At 34.9% G+C, this 20258-nt stretch overlaps 1 protein-coding gene across 4 annotated transcripts in view; it reads left to right on the top strand.

The window, feature by feature from the left end:
* ZNF280D (zinc finger protein 280D) overlaps window positions 1–8283 on the top strand; it is a 100316-nt gene extending 92033 nt beyond the window's left edge. For all 4 annotated transcript variants that reach the window (XM_012783058.2, XM_012783057.2, XM_012783056.3 and 1 more), the window contains one exon: window positions 417–8283. In XM_012783058.2, coding sequence (XP_012638512.2) covers window positions 417–1041 — 625 coding nt within the window. In that variant the 3' untranslated portion in view covers window positions 1042–8283. The remainder of the gene's footprint in view (window positions 1–416) is intronic.
* The last annotated feature ends 11975 nt before the right edge of the window (window positions 8284–20258 follow it).

The following is a 20258-nucleotide window of genomic DNA, read 5'->3' as shown; positions in this document are numbered from 1 at the left end:
CACGCCTAGCCAAGATAGTTTAAATCATAGAAGAAAAGTAGATTTTTTCCCCAAATATATTCCTTATTTTAGGTGCTCTTACAAATTAACAAGAACACTTAAGTTTTAGTTAAAAATAAGCAAGAGATATAAACAGATGAAAATAATGACAGCCAGGACTGAAACCAGTTGATGAACTCCCCAGGTCTCCCTTTAATATATGATTCCAGAGTTTCTCTCACAATCTTGCCTAAGAAATTGGCTTCCTTCTAAATTGTAATGTCATGGCAAGGACTAGGGACTTGGATTTGTTTTCCTTTTTGGTGGGAAAATGTAACTTGACTTTTTTTATTTTTTAGAGTGTATCTTTATTTTGATAGGGTTCAAAAACATTGTTTTATGATGGAATAGATAATAAATGGCTTTGTTTTTTTCAGTAAACAAGATAAAACTGCTTCAGGAGAAAAAAATGAATGTGATGCAAATTCATTTGAAGGCTCATCGGCAACAAAAAGTGAAGAAAGCCTAGCAACGGTTTCAGATAAGGAAAATGTTACTTGTCTTGCAGACCCGGAAAGTGGCTCAAAGAAAATCTTCAATTACGACTCAAATATTGGTGTAGATAAAGTGGAAAAGGAAGAACAAATACAGCATGTTTGTCAGGAAATGGAGTTGAAGATGTGCCAAAGTTCAGAAAACATAACTTTATGTGATCAGATTAAAGATTACAGCTCCAGCAAAGCTAAGTTTTCTTCGAAGAATATTAAGGATTTGCGGTTAACATCAGGCGATGTTAGCATTGATCAGTTTTTAAGGAGAAGAGATGAACCTGAATCTGTTAGTTCTGATGTTAGCGAGCAAGGCAGTATTCATTTGGAACCTCTGACTCCATCAGAGGTACTTGAGTATGAAGCCACAGAAATTCTTCAGAAAGGTAGTGGTGATCCTTCAGCCAAGACTGATGAAGTAGTGTCTGAGCAAACAGATCACATTCCTGGAGAAAATAACCCTAGCACAACAGAGACAACAGTAGACCCGGCAGATGAAAAAGAAAGAAGTTGAAATTAGTCATTCTAAGTTTTAGTATACCAACGGTAAGGGCATTTGGAACACTGCTATCAGGTGAACTCAGTGGTGGTGGTGTAGAGTTAAGAAACAGAAAAATATGAGGGAGGTCAATCATACAGTCTACCTGTATGTTCAAAATGGCTCATTAAACAAGTCAATTCACCAATAATAGCACTATTAGCATGGATTTCTAAGAAGTTTTTAAAAACATGAACAGGATTCTAAAGAAAGTTAAATTTACAACAGAAAGATCTCATTTAATAGTTTTTGAGGAAATGGGACTTAGTTGCTAATATGAGTTGATCGTAAGAATATTAGTTATAGTAATAAAACTTTTCAAACTTCCATCAGTCCTTAAATCCTTATTACCTATATACCCTTTTTAATTAAGGAAGAGATTTGGAAACTTTGTACCTTTTGGGAATAATTGATTTAAAATAATGGCTGATTGGCATTGTTAATAAAGGCTTTATTTTGCATATGACACTGGTAAATGGAGCATGCTTAGAGTGCTAAATTGATCTAATGAGAATTTGGATCAACATAAACTTAATTTTGGATTTAATATAACATTCCAGTCTGTCAGAAGCATGTAAACAGAATATTTGAATCTGTGTACCTCCATACAAGTGTTAGCCTGCCAGGCTGTAAGCTTACCTTAATTAAACTTTCAGTGAAAGTGATATTATTAAAATAAAAATTTATATTTGTGCTTTTTAGTCTGTGTTAGCTGTGTAGAAACTCCTTGATGTACTAATTGTATAAAGTAGAAACCCACTGTAGAAACTCCTGTAGCTATTATGCTTTTAATATTGTTTTAATGATCTTCTTTAGAAATAGACCCATAAAAATGGTCTGGAAGCCAAACCAAAGTATGGTATAATGTAGATATTGTAAAGCAGTAAACTGAAAACATGTGCTGAAATGTATTCAGCCATGTTTAAGTGACTTTTCTTTAATTGTAAAATAGAAACTTCAAATGGGACCTAAAGCAGTGATGTAAAAAATTGGTTTTGGAAATTTAGCCTAATTTATCCATAAGATGGCTGCTAAATTGATTTTTCAGTTGTTTTTTATCATCTAGAAAATAATAGATATGGAAATGAATAATATGAAGAACAGTAGTTTGCTTTGAAGTACTAATAAAATTTTATTTAAAATGCTACATTTTTACTTCTTCAAATATGCTTCGAATTCTTCAGTTTTGTTTCACTGAATGTTATATGTTTTAAATGTCTATTGAAATTCTGCTGTATATAGTAGTTTTTGAGTAAATATTTGCAATAAAAATATGTCCCTGAATAATTTTATTTTTCAGATCGCTGCTTGATTCAGATTACCTTTGGTGTCTTTAGAAATTGTATATTTGTTCAAAGAAATTTCATGTTAAAATTAGTGGTAATTATCTCATCTCCAGTCAGGAACAAGCAATTCAGGTATGCAAACCAAACCTTTGGTAGCAGTGCTTTAGAGCAGTGGTTGGGAAACTTTTTCTTTATAAGGACAGATGATAAAAAATTGTGGGCCATGTGGTTGCAGTTATTCAACTCTGCCTTGTATCATTAATGCAACTGTAGATAACATGTAAATGAGAAACCTGTTTGTGTTCCAGTAAAACTTTATAAACACAAAGAGGACATTGGCTGGATTTGGCCCATGGACTAAAGTTTGAATACTCCTGCTTTAGAGTACTTAGACTTATTTGATAAGAATATGAAAGCCAGAGATGCACTCTAGTGACTGCCAAAGAAATATCAAGCTGCCTTAATGTATTACAGCTCCCTGTTACCTAACAATATAACTATGATCGATTATAAGTGCAGTTTAATGACATTAAGAAACATTGTATTCCTTTTGTTTGATGGTACTTTTGTATTGAAAATCTACATACCCTATTTATTTGTATTATTTCTTCCCTTTTGCATCTCTCCAGTGTTTTAAGGAAGAAATTACAATTTTTTTCACTCTATGATTTTTAAAAGAACTATTCTAAACATTAGTAAAATGAACTAGTAAGATATGGGTCACTTTGTTTGGGCTATAAGTAAAAAGATGAGAAAACCAAAGGCAATTATTGCCTAAGGTTACCAAGCCAAGATTTGAACCTGATTTGATCTGATTCAAGTTACTGTTTTTCCATCACTCCTCTGGTTCCTAGTATTTATATTGAATATTCCCTTTTAAAATAACTCATTTTTTGCAAATAACCCTCCCATTGATAGTGCTAATTATAGTTCTATTTATTTTCCCTGCAGTGACTATATGCATATGGAATCAAAGATTTCTTAACCTGTAGAAAGAGGACCCATAATCTCTTTTATTAATAAAAATTGAGGACTTTTACCAAAAGAGGAGGGGTTAGTGAATCATTTTATTAATAGGAAAGATATCATATAAAGATATAATTTATAAAATAATTATTGAAGTTTTTGCCCTTGTGAGCCCAATTACTGCCATGCACTGCTATTTGGGGACTTCTTGAGGCATGACATCAGGCTGCCAGTTCATGCAGGGTCCCTTTTCCCTAGTACCCGACATGTGGTGGCAGGTGCCATACTGGGTTGACAATTGTTGTGGGACTTTGTATTGCCCACAGACCTTCAACTATTATGTCTTAACTCCACCAGATCTCCCCACAGGCATTTCCCAGCACCTGCTGGGATTGCTATAGCTCCACAGGGAAGCTAGACCCAGAGGAGCAGCAGGATTCCCAGTGGGTGTAGCCTTCAGGGAGTAGGAAGTGGGAGTGTACCCCACCAAGGGAGCAGCACATGGAACACAGGAAACAAGAGCATGTGCTTTTCTGTGTCCCAGAACTTCCTGCCTATAGGCAGGGACTGCTTGCACCTCTTTCAGCAGAAGCACAGGCTCTGTGCTGGGATTTGTGGGGGAAGGCTGTGGTTCTGCCGTAGAGGTTGGGCAGCCCTGGTGCTTGTGAAGGAAAGTGGAGAATGAGACTTTCCCTCCCCCTTGCCCACTACTGGGGACACAGGTGGGGCTTCTCCTTTAGGAGCTCAGTGTGGACAACGTATCTAGGGCATTTCAGAGCAGCTACACACTGGAGGTGTGTCCTTCAGGCTCAGGCTTGCACAAGGGGTGGAATCCTTCCCCCTCTCTACATGAAAGGGCAGAATTCTGCAGATGGATAGTAGTGTTAGTTTGATCTTTATATCTTGAGCACCAAAACGGACATGATGGGGAGGCAGATTGCTTTCCTAATGGCTTGATAGTAGAGTTGAGGTGGCTCCTTCCTTTCTCCCTGCAGAGACCTCAGTACATTTCACCAGGAGCTCTCCTCACGTTCATCAGGGCCGGGGCTTTTGCCTGCAATTGAGGTATCCCATATACCCACCTGCTTCTGCTGTAGCCGATTTTTACTCATGAGTGTCACCTACTGGCCTGCAGGCTAAACTGCCTGACCCAGTGTAAAAAGTGCTGGAAAAGAAAAGTGCAAAACACTGGGGAACTTCATGACAATGCTGCCATTTGAGCCCCAAAGGAGGCAGTGAACCTGCTCACACACCCAGTACATTGCTACTACAAGGGGCATCTGAGAAAGCTGTCACACAAAGATTATAACCAAAGAACTCATACAGAGTCTTCACCACAGAAAGAACCCAGAGCTGAAGGCACGTTGTCATAAATAATACACATTATAGTCACATCCTTAGTGGGCAAGGAAAAACAAACCCAGTCCAATTGAAAGGAAATTCAAAAATAAGAAGAAATAGACTATCCAGATGAGAAGGAATCAGAGAAACAATTCAGGTAATATGTAAACAGTTTTACAATACCTCTGAAGGATCATACTAACACTCCAGCAATGAATCCAAACCAAACCAAAATGAAATATTTGAAATATCAGATAAAATATTCAAAAAACTGATTATAAAGATCCAAAAGAAAGTTGAAATCCAACACACAAAAAAACCATTCAGGATATGAATGAAAAATGTTATAAAGAGATAGATACTTAAAACATAATTTCTGGAAATGAAAGACTCACTTAGGGAAATAAAAAATACAGTGGAAAGTCTTAACAATTGACTAGACCAAGAAGAAGAAAAAATCTGAGAGTTTGAAGACAAGGCTTTGAATTAACCCAGTCAGACAAAAATAAACAAAACAAAACAAAAATTAAAGAAACAAAGACTCCAAGAAATATGTGACCATTTAAAACGTTCAAACCTAATAAGATTCATAGGGATTCTGAAGGGAGAAGAAGAAAAAGCAAAAGGTTTGGAAAATCTATTTGAGGGAATAATTGAGGAAAACTTTCTTGGTCTTGCTGCAGATTTAGACATCCAGATATAAGAGTATAACTCTGGAGATTCATTGTAAGAAGAACAACCAAGGCATAGAGTCATCAGCCTATAAAGTCAGTGTGAGGGAAAGAATCTGAAGATCAGAAAGAGAATCAAATTACCTTTAAAGGAAATCCCATCAAACTAACAGCAGACTTCTTAGCAGAAACCTTACAAGTCAAATGGGATTGGAGTCCCATTTTTAGTCTTCTTAAACAGAATAACTGTCATCAGAGAATTTTGTATCCTATAAAACTAAGTTTCATAAATGAAGCAGAAATAAAGTCCTTCCCAGACAACCAAATGCTAAAAGACTATGTCACCACTAGATTGGCCCTACAGGAAATACTTAAATGAGTTCTAAATTTCAAAACAAAAGGTCAGTACTTGCTATTATAAAAACACTAAAGTATAAAACTCAGCATAGAAGTTCACAATACAACTGAGAATGCAAAGCAACTAGGTAACATAATGACAGGAAGAGTATCTCACATATCAGTATTAACTTTGAATGTAAATGGACTAAATACCCGCTTAAAAGATATAGATTGGCATAATAGATAAAAGTATACAATCCAAATATCAGCTGCCTTTCAGAGACTCACTTAACTGGTAAAGATTTTTGTAAGTTCCAGGTAAAGGGGTGGAAAAAAAATATTCCACCAATGGAAACCAAAAGCGAGCAGGAGTAGCTATACTTAGATAATACAACAGTAAAAAAAGAAAAGGTAATTATATAATGATAAAGGGTCAATTCAACGAGAAGATATAACAGTCCTAAATGTATGTGTACCTGACACCAGAGCTCCGAGATTCATAAAATAAATAGTAATAGACTTAAGAGAATGACAACAATACAGTAATAGTGGGGACCTTCGTCATTCCACTGACAGCACTAGTTGAGGCAGGAAATCAAAAAAGCTCTAGAACAAATGGATCTAACAGACATTTAAAGAACATTCTACTCAACAATTGCAGAATATGCATTCTTAACAGCACATGGAATATTTTCCAAGATGGACCATATGTTAAGACACAAAAGAAGTCTTAATAAATTTTAAAAAATCAAAATGATATCATATATATTCCCAGACTACAGAGGAATAAAATTAGAAATCAGTTCTAAGAGGAACTCTCAAACTATACCAATACATCAAAATTAAACCACCTGCTGAATGATCTTTGGGTAAACAATGAAATCAAGATGGAAATTAAAAAACTTTTTTAAATAGGCGATCATAGTGACACAACTTATCAAAACCTCTGGGATACAGTAAACAGTACAAAGAGGGAAGTTTATAGTGCTGTCTACATAAAAAAGATCACAAATTGACAGTTTAATGTCACATCTCAAAGAACTAGAAAAATAAGAATAAGCCAGACCCAAAGCTGGCAGTAGAAAAGAAATAACAAAGATCAGAGTGGAACTAAACAAGTTTTATACCCTCCCCCAAAATAAAAGAATAGAAAGGATCAACAAAATGAAAAGTTGGTTCTTTGAAAAGATAAACAGATTGAAAAGGCACTAGCTAGATTAGCCACAAAAAGAAGAGGATTCAAAGAAGCTCAAAGAGAAATGAAAAAGGAGACATTACAACTGATACCACAGAAATACAAAAGATCATCTGAGACTTCTATGCCAACAAACTAGAAAATGTAGAGAAAATGGATAAATTCCTGGAAACATACAATCTCACAAGCTTGAATCAAGAAGAAGTAGAAACCCTGAACAGACCAGTAACAAGCCGTGAGAGTGAATTAGTAATTAACAACAACAACAACAAAAAAAACAACTCTCAACAAAAATAAAAGCCCAGGTACAGATGGATTCACAGCCATATTCTACCAAACATGCAAAGAAGAAATGGTGCCAACCCTTCTGCAGGTATTCCAAAAGATCAAAAAGGAGGGAATCCTCTCTAACTCATTCTATGAAACCAGTATCACCCTGATACCAAAACCAGAAAAGAACACAACAAAAAACATACAAACTCATATCCTTGATGAACATAGATGCAAAAGTGCCCAACAAAATACTATTATAACAAACCAAATGCAACAGAACATCAAAAAGATAATTCGCCACAATCAAGTGGATTTCACCCTAGAGATGCAAGGGTGGTTCAACACACAGACATCAGTAAATGTGATTCACCACATGAACAATTAAAAATAAAATCCATATGATCATCTTAATATATGCTGAAACAGCGTTTGATAAAATCCAGCATCCCTTCATGATAAAAATTCTCCACAAACTACTCATGGAAGGAACAAATCTCAATAAAAGCCATATATGACAAGCCCACAGCCAACATCATACTGAATGAGGAAAAGTTGAATGCATTCCCCCTAAAAATTGAAACAAGACAATGATGCCCACTTTCACCACTTCTGTTTAACATAATACTGGAAGTCCTAACCAGAGCTATCAGGCAAGAGAAACAAAGTGCTGCTGAATTGAAAAAGAGGAAGTCAAATTATCTGTCAAAGATATGATCTTATACATAGATAACCTTAAAAACTCCTCTTAAAGACTCCTAGATTTGATAAATGAATTCGGTAAAGTCTCAGAGAAAATCAGCCTACACAAATCAGTAGCATTTATATATACCAATAATAACCAATCTGAGAACCAAATCAAGAACTGAGTCCCGTTTATAATAGCTGCAAAAATTAAAATAAAATACCTAGGAATATATTTAACCAAGGAGGTGAAAGATCTCTACAGGGAATACTACAAAACACTGATGAAAGATACTGGAGAAGACACAAACAAATGGAAAAACATCCCATGCTCATGGATTGGAAGAATCATATTGTTAAAAATGACCATACTACCTAAAGCAATTTACAGATTCAGTGCAATTTCTAGCCAAATACCAACATTATTTCTCACAGAATTAGAAAAAAAAGTCCTAAAATTCATATGGAACCAGAAGGGGTGGGGGGAGGGAGAGGGGAAGGGGGAGAGAGAGGGGGGAGAGGGAGAGGGAGACCTAATAGACAAAACAATCCTAAGCAAAAAGAATACAACTGGAGGCATCACATGACCTAACTTCATATTGTACTACAGGGCTATAATAACCAAAAGAGCAGAGTACTATCATAAAGGTAGACACACACATCAATGGAACAGAATAGAGAACCCAGAAATAAAGCCATATACCTACAACCAACTGATCTTCAACAGAGTAAACAAAAACATACTGGTAAAGAATGAAGCACACCATGTTCAATAAATGGTGTTGGGAAAATTTGATAGCCATATTCAGGAGAATAAAACTGAATCCCTATCTCTCTCCATATACAAAAATCAACTTGAGATGGATTAAAGGCTGCCTTTTAAGACCTGAAACCATAAAGATTCTAGAAGAAAACCCAGGAAAAATTCTGGGCATTGGCTTAGGTGAAGAATTTTTGACTAAGACCCTAAAAGCGAATGCAACAAAAGTAAGCAAATGGGACTTAATTCAACTAAAAATCTCCTGAACAACAAAAGAAATAACAGAGAAAATAGACAACATACAGAATAGGAGGAATTACTCACAAACTAAGCATCTGATAAGGGACTAATATCCAGAATCTATAAGGAACTTAAGCAACCTAGCAAGAAAAACAAAAGAAAAAGTGGGCAAACAACATGAACAGACATTTGTAAAGGAGATAAATGGCCAACACATTATATGAAAAAATGCTCAACATCACTAATCATCAGAGAAATGCAAATTAAAACCACAATGAGATGCCATCTTACTCCAATCAGAATGGCTACTATTAAAAAGTCAAATGTCAAAGGAAAATAATTCATTATATCAAAAAGATGCCTGTACTCATATGTTTATCACAGCATAATTCATAGTTGCAAAGATAAGTTGTCAACTTAAGTGCCCATCAACTAAAGACTGGATAAAGAAAATGTGGTGTGTATATGTATATACGTGGACTATAACTAAGCCATAATAAAGAATAAAATAATGTCTTTTGCAGCAAGTTAGATGGAACTGGGGGCCATAATCCTAAGTAAAGTAACTTAGGAACAAAAAACTAAATGCTACATGTTCTCACTTACAAGTGGAGGCTATGCATACAGAGTGGCATAATGGACATTGGAGACTCCAAAGGGAGAGGGAGGGATGAGGGGCAAAAAATTACCTCTTGGATTCAAAGTACACTATTTGGGTGATAGGTACACCTAAAGCCCAGACTTCACTACTATACCACATACCCATGTTACAAAACTCCACTTGTAGTCCCTAAATCTATTGAATTTTTTAAAAAATGCTTAGAAAAGATCATCAAGATATAGAAGTCAAAAATCTTTAATTTTATCATAAAAAATAATTATTGAAGCTTTAATATCATTATATTCTTAATGTCCTTGTTAGACTTCATAGCTGATATGATCATTTTTGTTCTATCTTTGTTACTTCAAGACTGCTCATTGGTACTGACTTTAATGAAATAGGAGTTTTGTATGTATGTACATACTCAAAGAGGATTTCAAGTATTTTGTTTTTACTAGATTACTATAACACTAAGACTTATTCAGTTAAATAATGAAACACTTAACTTACCTATTTCTAAGCTTAAAAAGAGCAACAACTATTTTTTAAATAGTCATGTGCCTCATAATGACGATTGAGTCAACAGCAGACCATAGATGATGGTGGTCCCATAACATTATAATGGAGCTGCAAAATTCTTACAGCCTAGTGACATCGTGATAATCCTGATCCTCTGTGGGCCTGGGCTAATGTGCTTGTGGTTTTAATAAAAAAGTTAAAATAAAAATTTAAATAGAAAAATATTTATAATATAAAGATATAAAGAAGAAAATATTTTTGTACAGCTGTACAGTATGTTTGTGTTTTAAGCTAAGTATTATTACAAAAGTCAAGCTTTAAAAATTTACAAAGAAATTATTCTAAACTAAGGTTAATTTATTATTGAAGAAAGCAAAGTATTCTTTAAATAAATTTAGTGTAGCCTAAGTTTGCAGTGCTCATAAAGTCTTCAGTAGTGAACAGTAATGTGCTAGGCCTTCATATTCACTCACTACTCACTCCGTGACTCACCCAGAGCAATTGCCAGTCCTGCATACTCCATTCATGGTGAGTGTCCTATAGAAGTGTACCACTTTTTCTTTTATACTGTATTTTTACTGTACCTTTCCTATGTTTAGATACGTTTAGATACACAAATATTTACCGTTGTGTTACGGTTGCCCACAGTATTCTGTACAGTAACATGCTGTACAGGTTTGTAGCCTAGGAGCAAAAGGCTCCTGTGTGTGCAGAGGGCTATACCATCTAGGTTTGTGTAAGTACGCTTTGTAATGTTCGCACAATGATGAAATCGCCTGAAAACACATTTCTCAGAATGGATTCCTGTTGTTAAGTGATGCACGACTGTATTTTTTTTTCGCCTGAGGCACATTTTCAGATCAATGTAGACAAAATGAATATAGTCAAATAGATTTTTGAAAATCATGACAATATTTAATTTTCAATTTAAAATCTTAAAATTAAAAGATACACTCAGATCATTTAATAAGGAATTGAACATATTTGTAGCAACACTTATAATATCATCAAGGGATGAAGTACCCTGGATGAAATTACTTTTACAGTTAGCTAAAGCTAACTTTTAATTGCTTGTTAAAAGTACTGTAAAATCACCTTCATTATTTAAAAGGATATGCTATGCATAATTTAGTCTTCATTGATGACACAGTATGTCATCATTATGAAGATTATTGGACCACACTATAATAAATGAAGCTGTAGCTGCAGATGTTAATGGCTTGAATGATAGCTGCTCACAGAAGTTACCTTGGATTTTGGTTTCTAGAAGATGCCCCAGGTACATCTGGGATCATTTCACTTTTCCAAAAACAGAACAGAAAAATTGACACTGTATTACTCATCCACTCCAAACATTTTTTGAAAATGACCTTTTCTCCCCTAAATATTAAAGCATGTCCTTTGTGGAGCATTTAGGAGCTATAAAGTATAGTTTTAAACTTTAAAATATTTTAAGTCTTGGGCTGGGCACGGTGGCTCACATCTGAAATTATAGCACTCTGGGAGGCTGAGGCAGGAAGATCACTTAAGATGAGGAGTTCAAGACTAGCCTGAGCAAGAGCAAGACCCTGTATCTAGAAAAAATAGGAAAGTTAGCTGGGTGTGGTAGTGTGCACCAGTAGTCTAAGGTACTCAGGAGGCTGAGGCAAGAGGATCACTTGAGCTCAGGAGTTTGAGGTTGCAGTGAGCTATGATACACTCTAGCTGAGATGATAGAGCAAGACTGTCTAAAAAAAAAAAGACAAAATAAAAAAAACCCGAAAAACATACACACACACACACACACACACACACACACCTACCTACTGCCTTAAAAAACATTTTAATTGCTTTATATTAGGGACTAGCAAACTATGATCCACATTTGGCCACCTGTCTATATAAACAAAATTTTATTAAACCAACCATGCCATTTAATTACATATTTTCTGTTGTTACTTTTGCACTACAATAGCATGAGATAGAGACTGTATGGCCCACAGACCTAAAATATATACAGTCTGGTTCTTTAAGAAAAAGTTTGCCAACCCTTATTTTATATTTTTATATAGTCATATCATACTTTTATAACCATTTTTTTATTTGTACTATTATAATACTACAGTGAAACTTAGTTTATAAATTTTGGTCCACATTTTTATTACCTGTACTAGAATTCTAAGTGTGTGATTTATTGGATTGAAGGGTCTTTAGCTTTTTAATTTAAAAATAAATATTGGGCCAGGCACGATGGCTCATGCCTGTAATCCTAGCACTGTTGGAGGCTGAGGCAGGAGGATTGCTTGAGCTCAGGAGTTTGAGACCAGCCTGAGAAGGAGTGAGACTGTGTCTCTACCAAAAATAGAAAAAAATTAGCCTGGCTTGGTGGCATGCGCCTGTAGTCCCTGCTACTTGGGAGGCTGAGACAGGAGGATCACTGGAGCCCGGGAGTTTGAGGTCACAGTGAGCTATGATGATGCCACTGCAGTCTACCCAGGGCAACAGATCGAGACTCAAAAAAAAAAAATCCATACTGATTTTTATCAAATAAACATAATCTTTATAGAAAAATATGAAAATAATATTTACATTTACAAAGTAACATGTGGAAATTCTCCTACCACAATACTTGTGGAAAGCTTCTTGTCCTAGCATAAAATTCTAAGACTTAAGGATTTATTCATCTTGATTTTTTTTCTTCGACTTTTCAAAGTCAATTTTATTTATTACTTTTTGAAAACTTAATGTGATATTCATTCTTGATCTTCAGCAAATATTTCTCTTGTGTGTGGCCATGTAACTGGTTCCTGGCCACTGAGTTGTGAGTGAAAGTGACTTCTGGTTTGGGACATTTAATTGTTGGCATGAAACTCTTTAGAGCTCTTTTTTTCCTTTGGCCTGGTAATTAATCATATTTGAGATAGTGATTGCTCCATCAGGCTGGGTTGGTGAGGGATTATTATAAACAGAGGCTCCTTGTTTATTCAGATGGACATGTAAGGGAGAAATAAGTATTTTTGTTCTAAGCTACAGCAATTAGGGAACTTTTGTTTCTGCAGCATAACCTAGACTACCTTGACCAGTAGAGGAATTAATCCTGAAAGTGGATTGCTGCTATAAAAAAATCAAACATAAACTAAACTATTACATTGGCTTAGGTGACAGATGGTGAGGCTACACAAAGTGATCCACATTCTGCTATGGCTGAAGATTTGCTAAACTGTTGCCTAAAATACTTGGAAGACAAATAGCGTACTTAATGAACTTGTATCTTTATTGGAATACTTTGGATAACAGAATGTTAATAGCATGTTTTGATTCATATATGAGCTACATTTTTTTAAATTTTAGTAGATTTAAGGGGTACACATGTTTTTTGTTACATGGATGAATTGTATCATGCTAAAGTCAGGGCTTTCAGAGTGCCCATCACCAGAATAGTGTACATTGTACCAGATAGGTAGGTTTTTATCCCTTACCTCTCTCCCACCCTCCCCCCTTCTTAGTTTTCAATTTCTATTACTCAGCTTTATGGCTATATATATATATATATATATATATATATATATATATATATCCCTTGTTTGGGTCCCATTTATAAGTGAGAATGTATAGTATTTGTTTTTCCATTCCTGAGATACTTAGGATGATGGTCTCCAATTCCATCTAAATTGCTACAAAAGACATTATTTCATTCTTTTTTATGACATATATAAATATATGCCATATATATATATATGTGTGTGTGTGTGTGTATGTGTGTGTGTGTGACATTTTCCATATCTACTCATCAGGTGATGAGCATTCAAGTTGATTCTGTATCTTTGCAATTGTGAATTGTGCTGTGATAAACTTTCAGGTGCAGGTGTATTTTTTATAAAATGACTTCTTTTCCTTTGAGTAGATACCCAGTAGTAGGATTGCTGGATTGAATGGTAGGTCTACTTTTAGTTCTTTGAGGAATCTCCATACTATTTTCCATAGAGATTCTACTAGTTTACGGTCCCACCAACAGTGTATAAGTGTTCCCTTTTCACTGCATCTGTGCCAACATCTATTGTTTTTTGACTTTTCAGCAATGACCATTCTGACAGGGGTAAGGTAGTATCTCATTGGGGTTATATTGGCTGCATTTGATAACATATTTTAAGAAAAAAAATGAACTCAAATGAGAAATGGTAGGATGGTAAGTGAAAACAAAAGAGAATAGAAAAAGTCTAGAATTTCAGATACTTGCAAGGTTGAAAGAAGCAACAATTTCTCATCCTCAATCATTAAAAGGAGAAGTCTTTTAAGCAACAAAGCTTAATTGAATAAAGAATATGGGCATTATAGTAACTGTTAAAACTTCTAACTAAGTTAAGGAAAAGTCCCATCCACAGTGTTTCTGTGTGGGAATTTGTAACAGCATTTTTGGGAAATTTGTATATTTTCTGAATCTCAAGACAAATTAGTCAGCAAATTGTTGAAACAGGGAAAAGTATTGTGACTCTCTTGTGAGAATTAAAGCTTAATAACCGACTTAGAGCCATTTACTCTTTGAAGGAATCTATTACAGTTAAGCTCAAAAGCAAGAGCAGGGAATGCAGACACATGAAGTTCAAGAGTAATGATATGGTTTTCAGGAAGCAGAACAGAAGCACATAGAAGAGAAGTGGTCACGATCTAATTGCTCAGTCTTATCTGTAACTATTGCCATGTTGTAAGTAAGTATGTGTTCATGTCCTATCTGCTAATGGAGAGTCATTCCTTCTAAGTATAATAAATATCAATAGGTTTATATGGAGAGGATACTTTATACAAATCCTATCAATGGTATTCCAAGAAACAACACATTGTGAGAGCAAAGTTAAGTCCTTAAACTGACAGTTTTGACTTGTGATTCTGTGTAGTTCTGTTAACCTTACCAAGAGATCCAAATGTTACATATTTCAAATACCACCAGATAAATTTGTTGGCACTTCCTAGAGTTTGATTATTTTGCCAAAGGCAAATGCTTCAATAAGAAATGCAAAGAAAAGAAGATGTGAATGTCATAGAATATTCCAAAAACAAATCAAAAACTGATCTAAACTCTAAATTAGCAAAAGCAATATCAATTTTAACAGCAAACTCAAAATCAGGGAAAACAGACAAAATATTTATCATTGAAAAAAGAAAAAAAAAATCTATGAAGCAACATGTAACGTGACGCTAACTTGAGCATATTTTTGACAGAAATCTTAACCACTTAACTAAGATCAATGCAAAATAAGAGAATATTTTTATATCTGAAGCATTTATTACAAAGATAAAGATTATTGGATATGGCAATTAATGCTTTGTGTGCTTTAAACTTTTATTTTGAGACCAACTTTTAAACAAATATTTGTGGTACTTCAATTTTTAAAATGACTTTTATTTGGCATTTATGTTACTGTTTCTTTCATTTTTGTTATTAATATCTATAACAAGCAGAAATAATGATATTATAATATAGCATCTTATCACAATATATTAGTTCATAGTAATAATAATAATAAACCATACATTTATTATTATGTTTTTATTAAGAGAAAATTTCTAAAATATTTAGTATAACTATCACAGAAAAAGATTCAGTGTTTATTATGGTCACTCACAATTATTTAAAGATATATTAAGTATAATGTTATGAAAAAAACAGAATGGTGATGCTATATAATTTGGGGATTCCCTAGAATTCCCAGAAATTTTGATACTTCATTCTCACATCCTAAATATTAATGTTGGTCAGGAATTTGGAAATACCAGTGCCCAACCAATATTTTCAGTTAGACAAATGGCTTAGAAACAGGTGCTAAAGTGTCAATCTGCCACCAATTTTTTGATGGGCCCAAGGTACCCCGATTAAAGGTAGGGAGGAGCTGGGGGAGACATATCTTTAAGAATTGTGGATGTGCCTCTTGGCTCATTGCTATCTCCAATCATATAAACAAAAGCCAAAATTTTTGAGAGAGTTATACTGTGAAAGGAACCATGAGCCTGGCTTAAAAGTTTATGACTGTTTGAAGATTTATGACTCTTGAACCCCCAAGCTACTACAGCTGGTAGCAGACAGACAAGCTGTTTGGATCCCAAATAGAACATGTTTCCCATCAGCCACCTCAAATGTGGTGAATAAGGATAAAGGTAAAAGGAAGCACTTCCTGGATGATAGGATCAAGTGCCTTGGACAGCAATAAATTGGGGGTCCCTTTCCAAGGAGCAGAATCAGATTCTAATCAGGAATTTTCATACCCCTATTTTCGAGGGGTTTGTAGCAGAGAATTGGTTGAGATCAATGACTGCCTGTGTGTCTCCCATCTTTCTCTTTCTCAGTAGAAGTATTTATTATAGTTTTTCTATCCCTTTTCCAAACTTGTATATGTAGCCTATAGGCAACTTTTTAGTCCATAGATTAACAGATCAAGAGGAGACTAATACATACCGTCTCTTGATTTAGAGACTAGCAGGAGGTCATAGACTTTAAGTTTGATGCCATTGATGCCAATATAGAACTTTTGATGCCAATTTTTATGCCATCTGATGACAGTGGGACTTTTGAGTTATCTGTCTTCAGAAGAGAGAATGTTTTGGCTGTGAGAAGGAGGCTGAACTGAATAACTATTAACCAGAAGGGTTATCTGTGACAGTCATTAGAGCTGTTCACCACATAATAGTGGTTCTCCCCGGAGAACCATACACATAGCAGGATTACACTTCCCTTATGGTTGAGTGGGACCATCTGTCTGGTTCTGGATTGTGAGTTGTGGGAAAATATGACATGTCACTTCTGAACTGGAGCGTTAAATTGCCGATTTGAGACCCTCTAGATTTTTGTCTTTCTTCTAATTTGTTTATTGGCAACATTTGAGATGGTGGTTGCTGTCATCTGAGTTACTATAATGAGCAGAGAATCAGCCTTCCAACTTGCAGTAGACTTTTTAATAAACGAGTGGGAAATAAATCTTTCTCGTGTTTAGTCATTAAGATTTGGGGATGGTTACTACAATGTCATTCTAACCTATCCTAACTGATGATAGACTTAATAACATCATGAAAATCTTTTTATGAGAATGCCAAAGGACTCATATCAGAATTTTCTGACCTTTTCAGATCTATCTCGGCATTTTCTATCTTTTATTATGCAAGCTATTCTCCTGCATAGTAATTTTATAATTAGTCCCTTTAGGGATTTTAAAATATCATCTCATATTGTATAATTTAAAAATAGTTTTAGGACTTTCACTCTGACCAATTTATAGTAATAAGGACTGGATTAACCCTCCCACCTGAAAAAAAACATGGAACAATGGTTTTCAAGATAGTAACATCAAGAATGAAGGACAGTGATCCATGAGAGACAGAAAACAAATGAGGAGAGCCCTTTGATTACCTCTGCTTCCTGCCCTGAGAGTTTCCAAGCCATGGAACAGAGAAGGGGAACTAAGGAAAAGCTAGGGGAGTCCTTGAGAAAGAGCTGAGAGCCCAGAAAGACCCAGAGAATGAGAGTTCTTAGGACTGAGTTCCAAAGAGGAGGGAGCTATCAGAAAGATTTGAAGTATTCAACAGAGTACTATTATGTTGTATGTGAAGAAACTACTTGAGGTGGGGGAAAGAAAAATCTGAGAGAATTAAGAGGAACAGTGCTTGGCACTTTAAACCAGGGCCAGAAACAGTGCATAATCCCACAACCCATAATTAAAAACCTTACAATTTATGGGGCACTGGATAGAGAACTCAGGAAAGTCTTGCCTCAGTAGTAAGGGAATTACTAGCCCTAGACTAAGCATTGATCTATACCCAGCTAACAAATCATAAAAGCAAGCCCTGTAAGGGTCAAGTAATTTCTAAGTAAAGGTACTGTGTCCTAGAATAAAATTCAAGATAAATAGAAATACAGAAAATAGCATCCACAAAGGTAAAATTCACATCTGGCATCCAATCAAAGATTACTAGGCATACAAAGAGGCAGGGAAACATGATCATAATGAGGAAAATAGCCAACCAAAACTGGAATAGATGTCAAAATTAGTAGAGTACATTAGAACAGTTAAGAAGTTACTAAAGAGACCCAAACTGAATTTTTAGGGATGAGAATGACAATGTCTGGGCTAAAAATTATGCTGATGGGATTAATGGCAGATCAGACATACCAGAAAAAAAGATTGGTGAATTTGGAGACATAGCAATAGAAACTGTCCAAGATGAAACAGAGAGGAAAAAAAGAATTTAAAAATTTACAATACATGAATGGATTAATAAAATGTGGTATATTTATACCATGAAGTACTACTCAGCCACACAAACAAATAAAACAATGGTGATCTCGCACCTCTTGTATTATCCTGGATAGAGCTAGAGCCCATTCTACTAAGTGAAGTATCACAATAATGGAAAAACAAGCAGCACATGTGATCACCATCAAATGGTTATTAATTTATCAACACTTACGTGTACATGTAGTAGTAGCATTCATCAGGTGTCAGGCAGGTGGAAGGGGGAGGCATTGCTGTGATTACAATCCAAGCATCATAATTTTAAACCTTTATAGGTGATCTCTATGTAGGATCAAAGTTGAAAACGACTGACCTAAAACATTATAATAAATAATAGGTATTCAATAAAGAGTTGAATGATTATCTTAAGAAAGGCTATAGGACAGGCTGAAAGTATAAACTTGACAAATGTTCTGGCTTTCAGGAGCATGGTTACTGATACAAAGTTGTCAGTGATAGATTGGGATGGGTTTGAAACCTGATTCGGGGGGTTATGTTATGCTACTGGCAGAGAACAAGTAGTCCTTTTCTAGGACAGATGACGGGAACCTTTAACCTCTCATTTAAGTAACTACACTTCAACAGCTAAAGGTTAATCACACTTTAAACACTGTGTTCAAATCTTTAGGCTTATGTGTAATGGAACAAATATTAAGAGAAGGTTCATATTAAAAGGTGATTGAAGGTTTGAAACCAGTGTTTAACGACTGGTTAACCTTTAGCTATTGAAGTGTAGTTATAATACTTAAATGAGAGTATTGTTGATTGGCTGACTTTCACAAGCACGTGTCCTAGAGTGAGGCTGTTGTTTGGCTAACTTTTAAAGGGAGCTATCATTGATTGGCTGATTATTGATGTCATTATTGGTGGATTAGCATGGGTTTAAAACTGGTTCTGGAAGTTATTGTTATTAGGGCCAATTAATGGGCAGCATTTTTCTAGAAGAATAAAACCTTTTTATATTTTCAGCATTTTGTTTTTTTACTTTACTCATTTGCAAAATATATAGACTGGACTATATCAGCATTTCTTGAATTATGTGCCACACCTTGGTTCAAAGGCATGCAAATAGGAATTCTGTGTAAATAACAATTCCCTGGCAAATAAATATCATTACATCAGGATTAGGGAAAGATAAATGAGTTTCTGTATTGCAGAAGTTTTCAGAGCATTTACTATGCATAGCATGAATCTAGATGAGATATATAGTGTATGGCTTTCTATAAAGTTATTTTACTTTTTATTCTTGAGAAATATTGTCTAGGAGTAAAGTTGTTCAAAACAGATTTTGATAAATACTATTCTGGATGACTGTCTGTGTCAGGAGTTGGGAAACTATGGCCTATGGGCCATATCTGTCCTGCTGCCTTTTTTTATGCAAGCTGCAAGCTAAGAATGGTTTTTACATGTTTTAATGGTTGGGGAAAAATTAAAAGAAGAATATTTTGTGATACCTGAAAATTATATAAAATTTAAGTGATCATGAATAAAGTTTTATTAGAACACAACTATACTCACTTGGTTACATGTTGCCTATTGATGCTTTTACACTATAATGACAGAGTTGAGTAGTTACAATAGAGATCATGTGTGGTATCCAACACCCTGCTGCTTGGTGCACTATTAATATTTATTTTAAGAGTCAATGCCAAATTTAAATAGGTATTAGACTCTATGAATAGTCTATGTAGAATAAACTACAAGTGAGAATATTTTCAGAGAAATTGGGAAAACACTAATTCAGTAAAACCTGAAGTGGAATCTACTAAGATGTGTTAGAGCTGATGGTGGTGATAAAAAGATGTGGATCAGGAAAAGGCTTAGGTGGACAAATTTACAAAGGTTACAAAAATGTAAGTTGTTTAAAGCCTTTGGTTTTTCATTGTATTATCCATTAACAGGCACTGTGAGAAAAATATTATAATCTATCTTGTGATATTGAACCAGTAGGACAACAGTGAATTTCATATGCTCTTATGGATTTACCCTTCATCACTTCCAAGAATTTTTGTCAGAAATAGAATTAGAATACTCAGACTTTCTTTACCAAACAGTTCTGTGGC

This window comes from Microcebus murinus, chromosome 6 (assembly GCF_040939455.1).
Source record: "Microcebus murinus isolate Inina chromosome 6, M.murinus_Inina_mat1.0, whole genome shotgun sequence".
NCBI classification, from domain to species: Eukaryota; Metazoa; Chordata; class Mammalia; order Primates; family Cheirogaleidae; genus Microcebus; species Microcebus murinus.
Note: the sequence above shows the minus strand (reverse complement) of the source record. Positions and strands in the feature narration are given on the sequence as shown.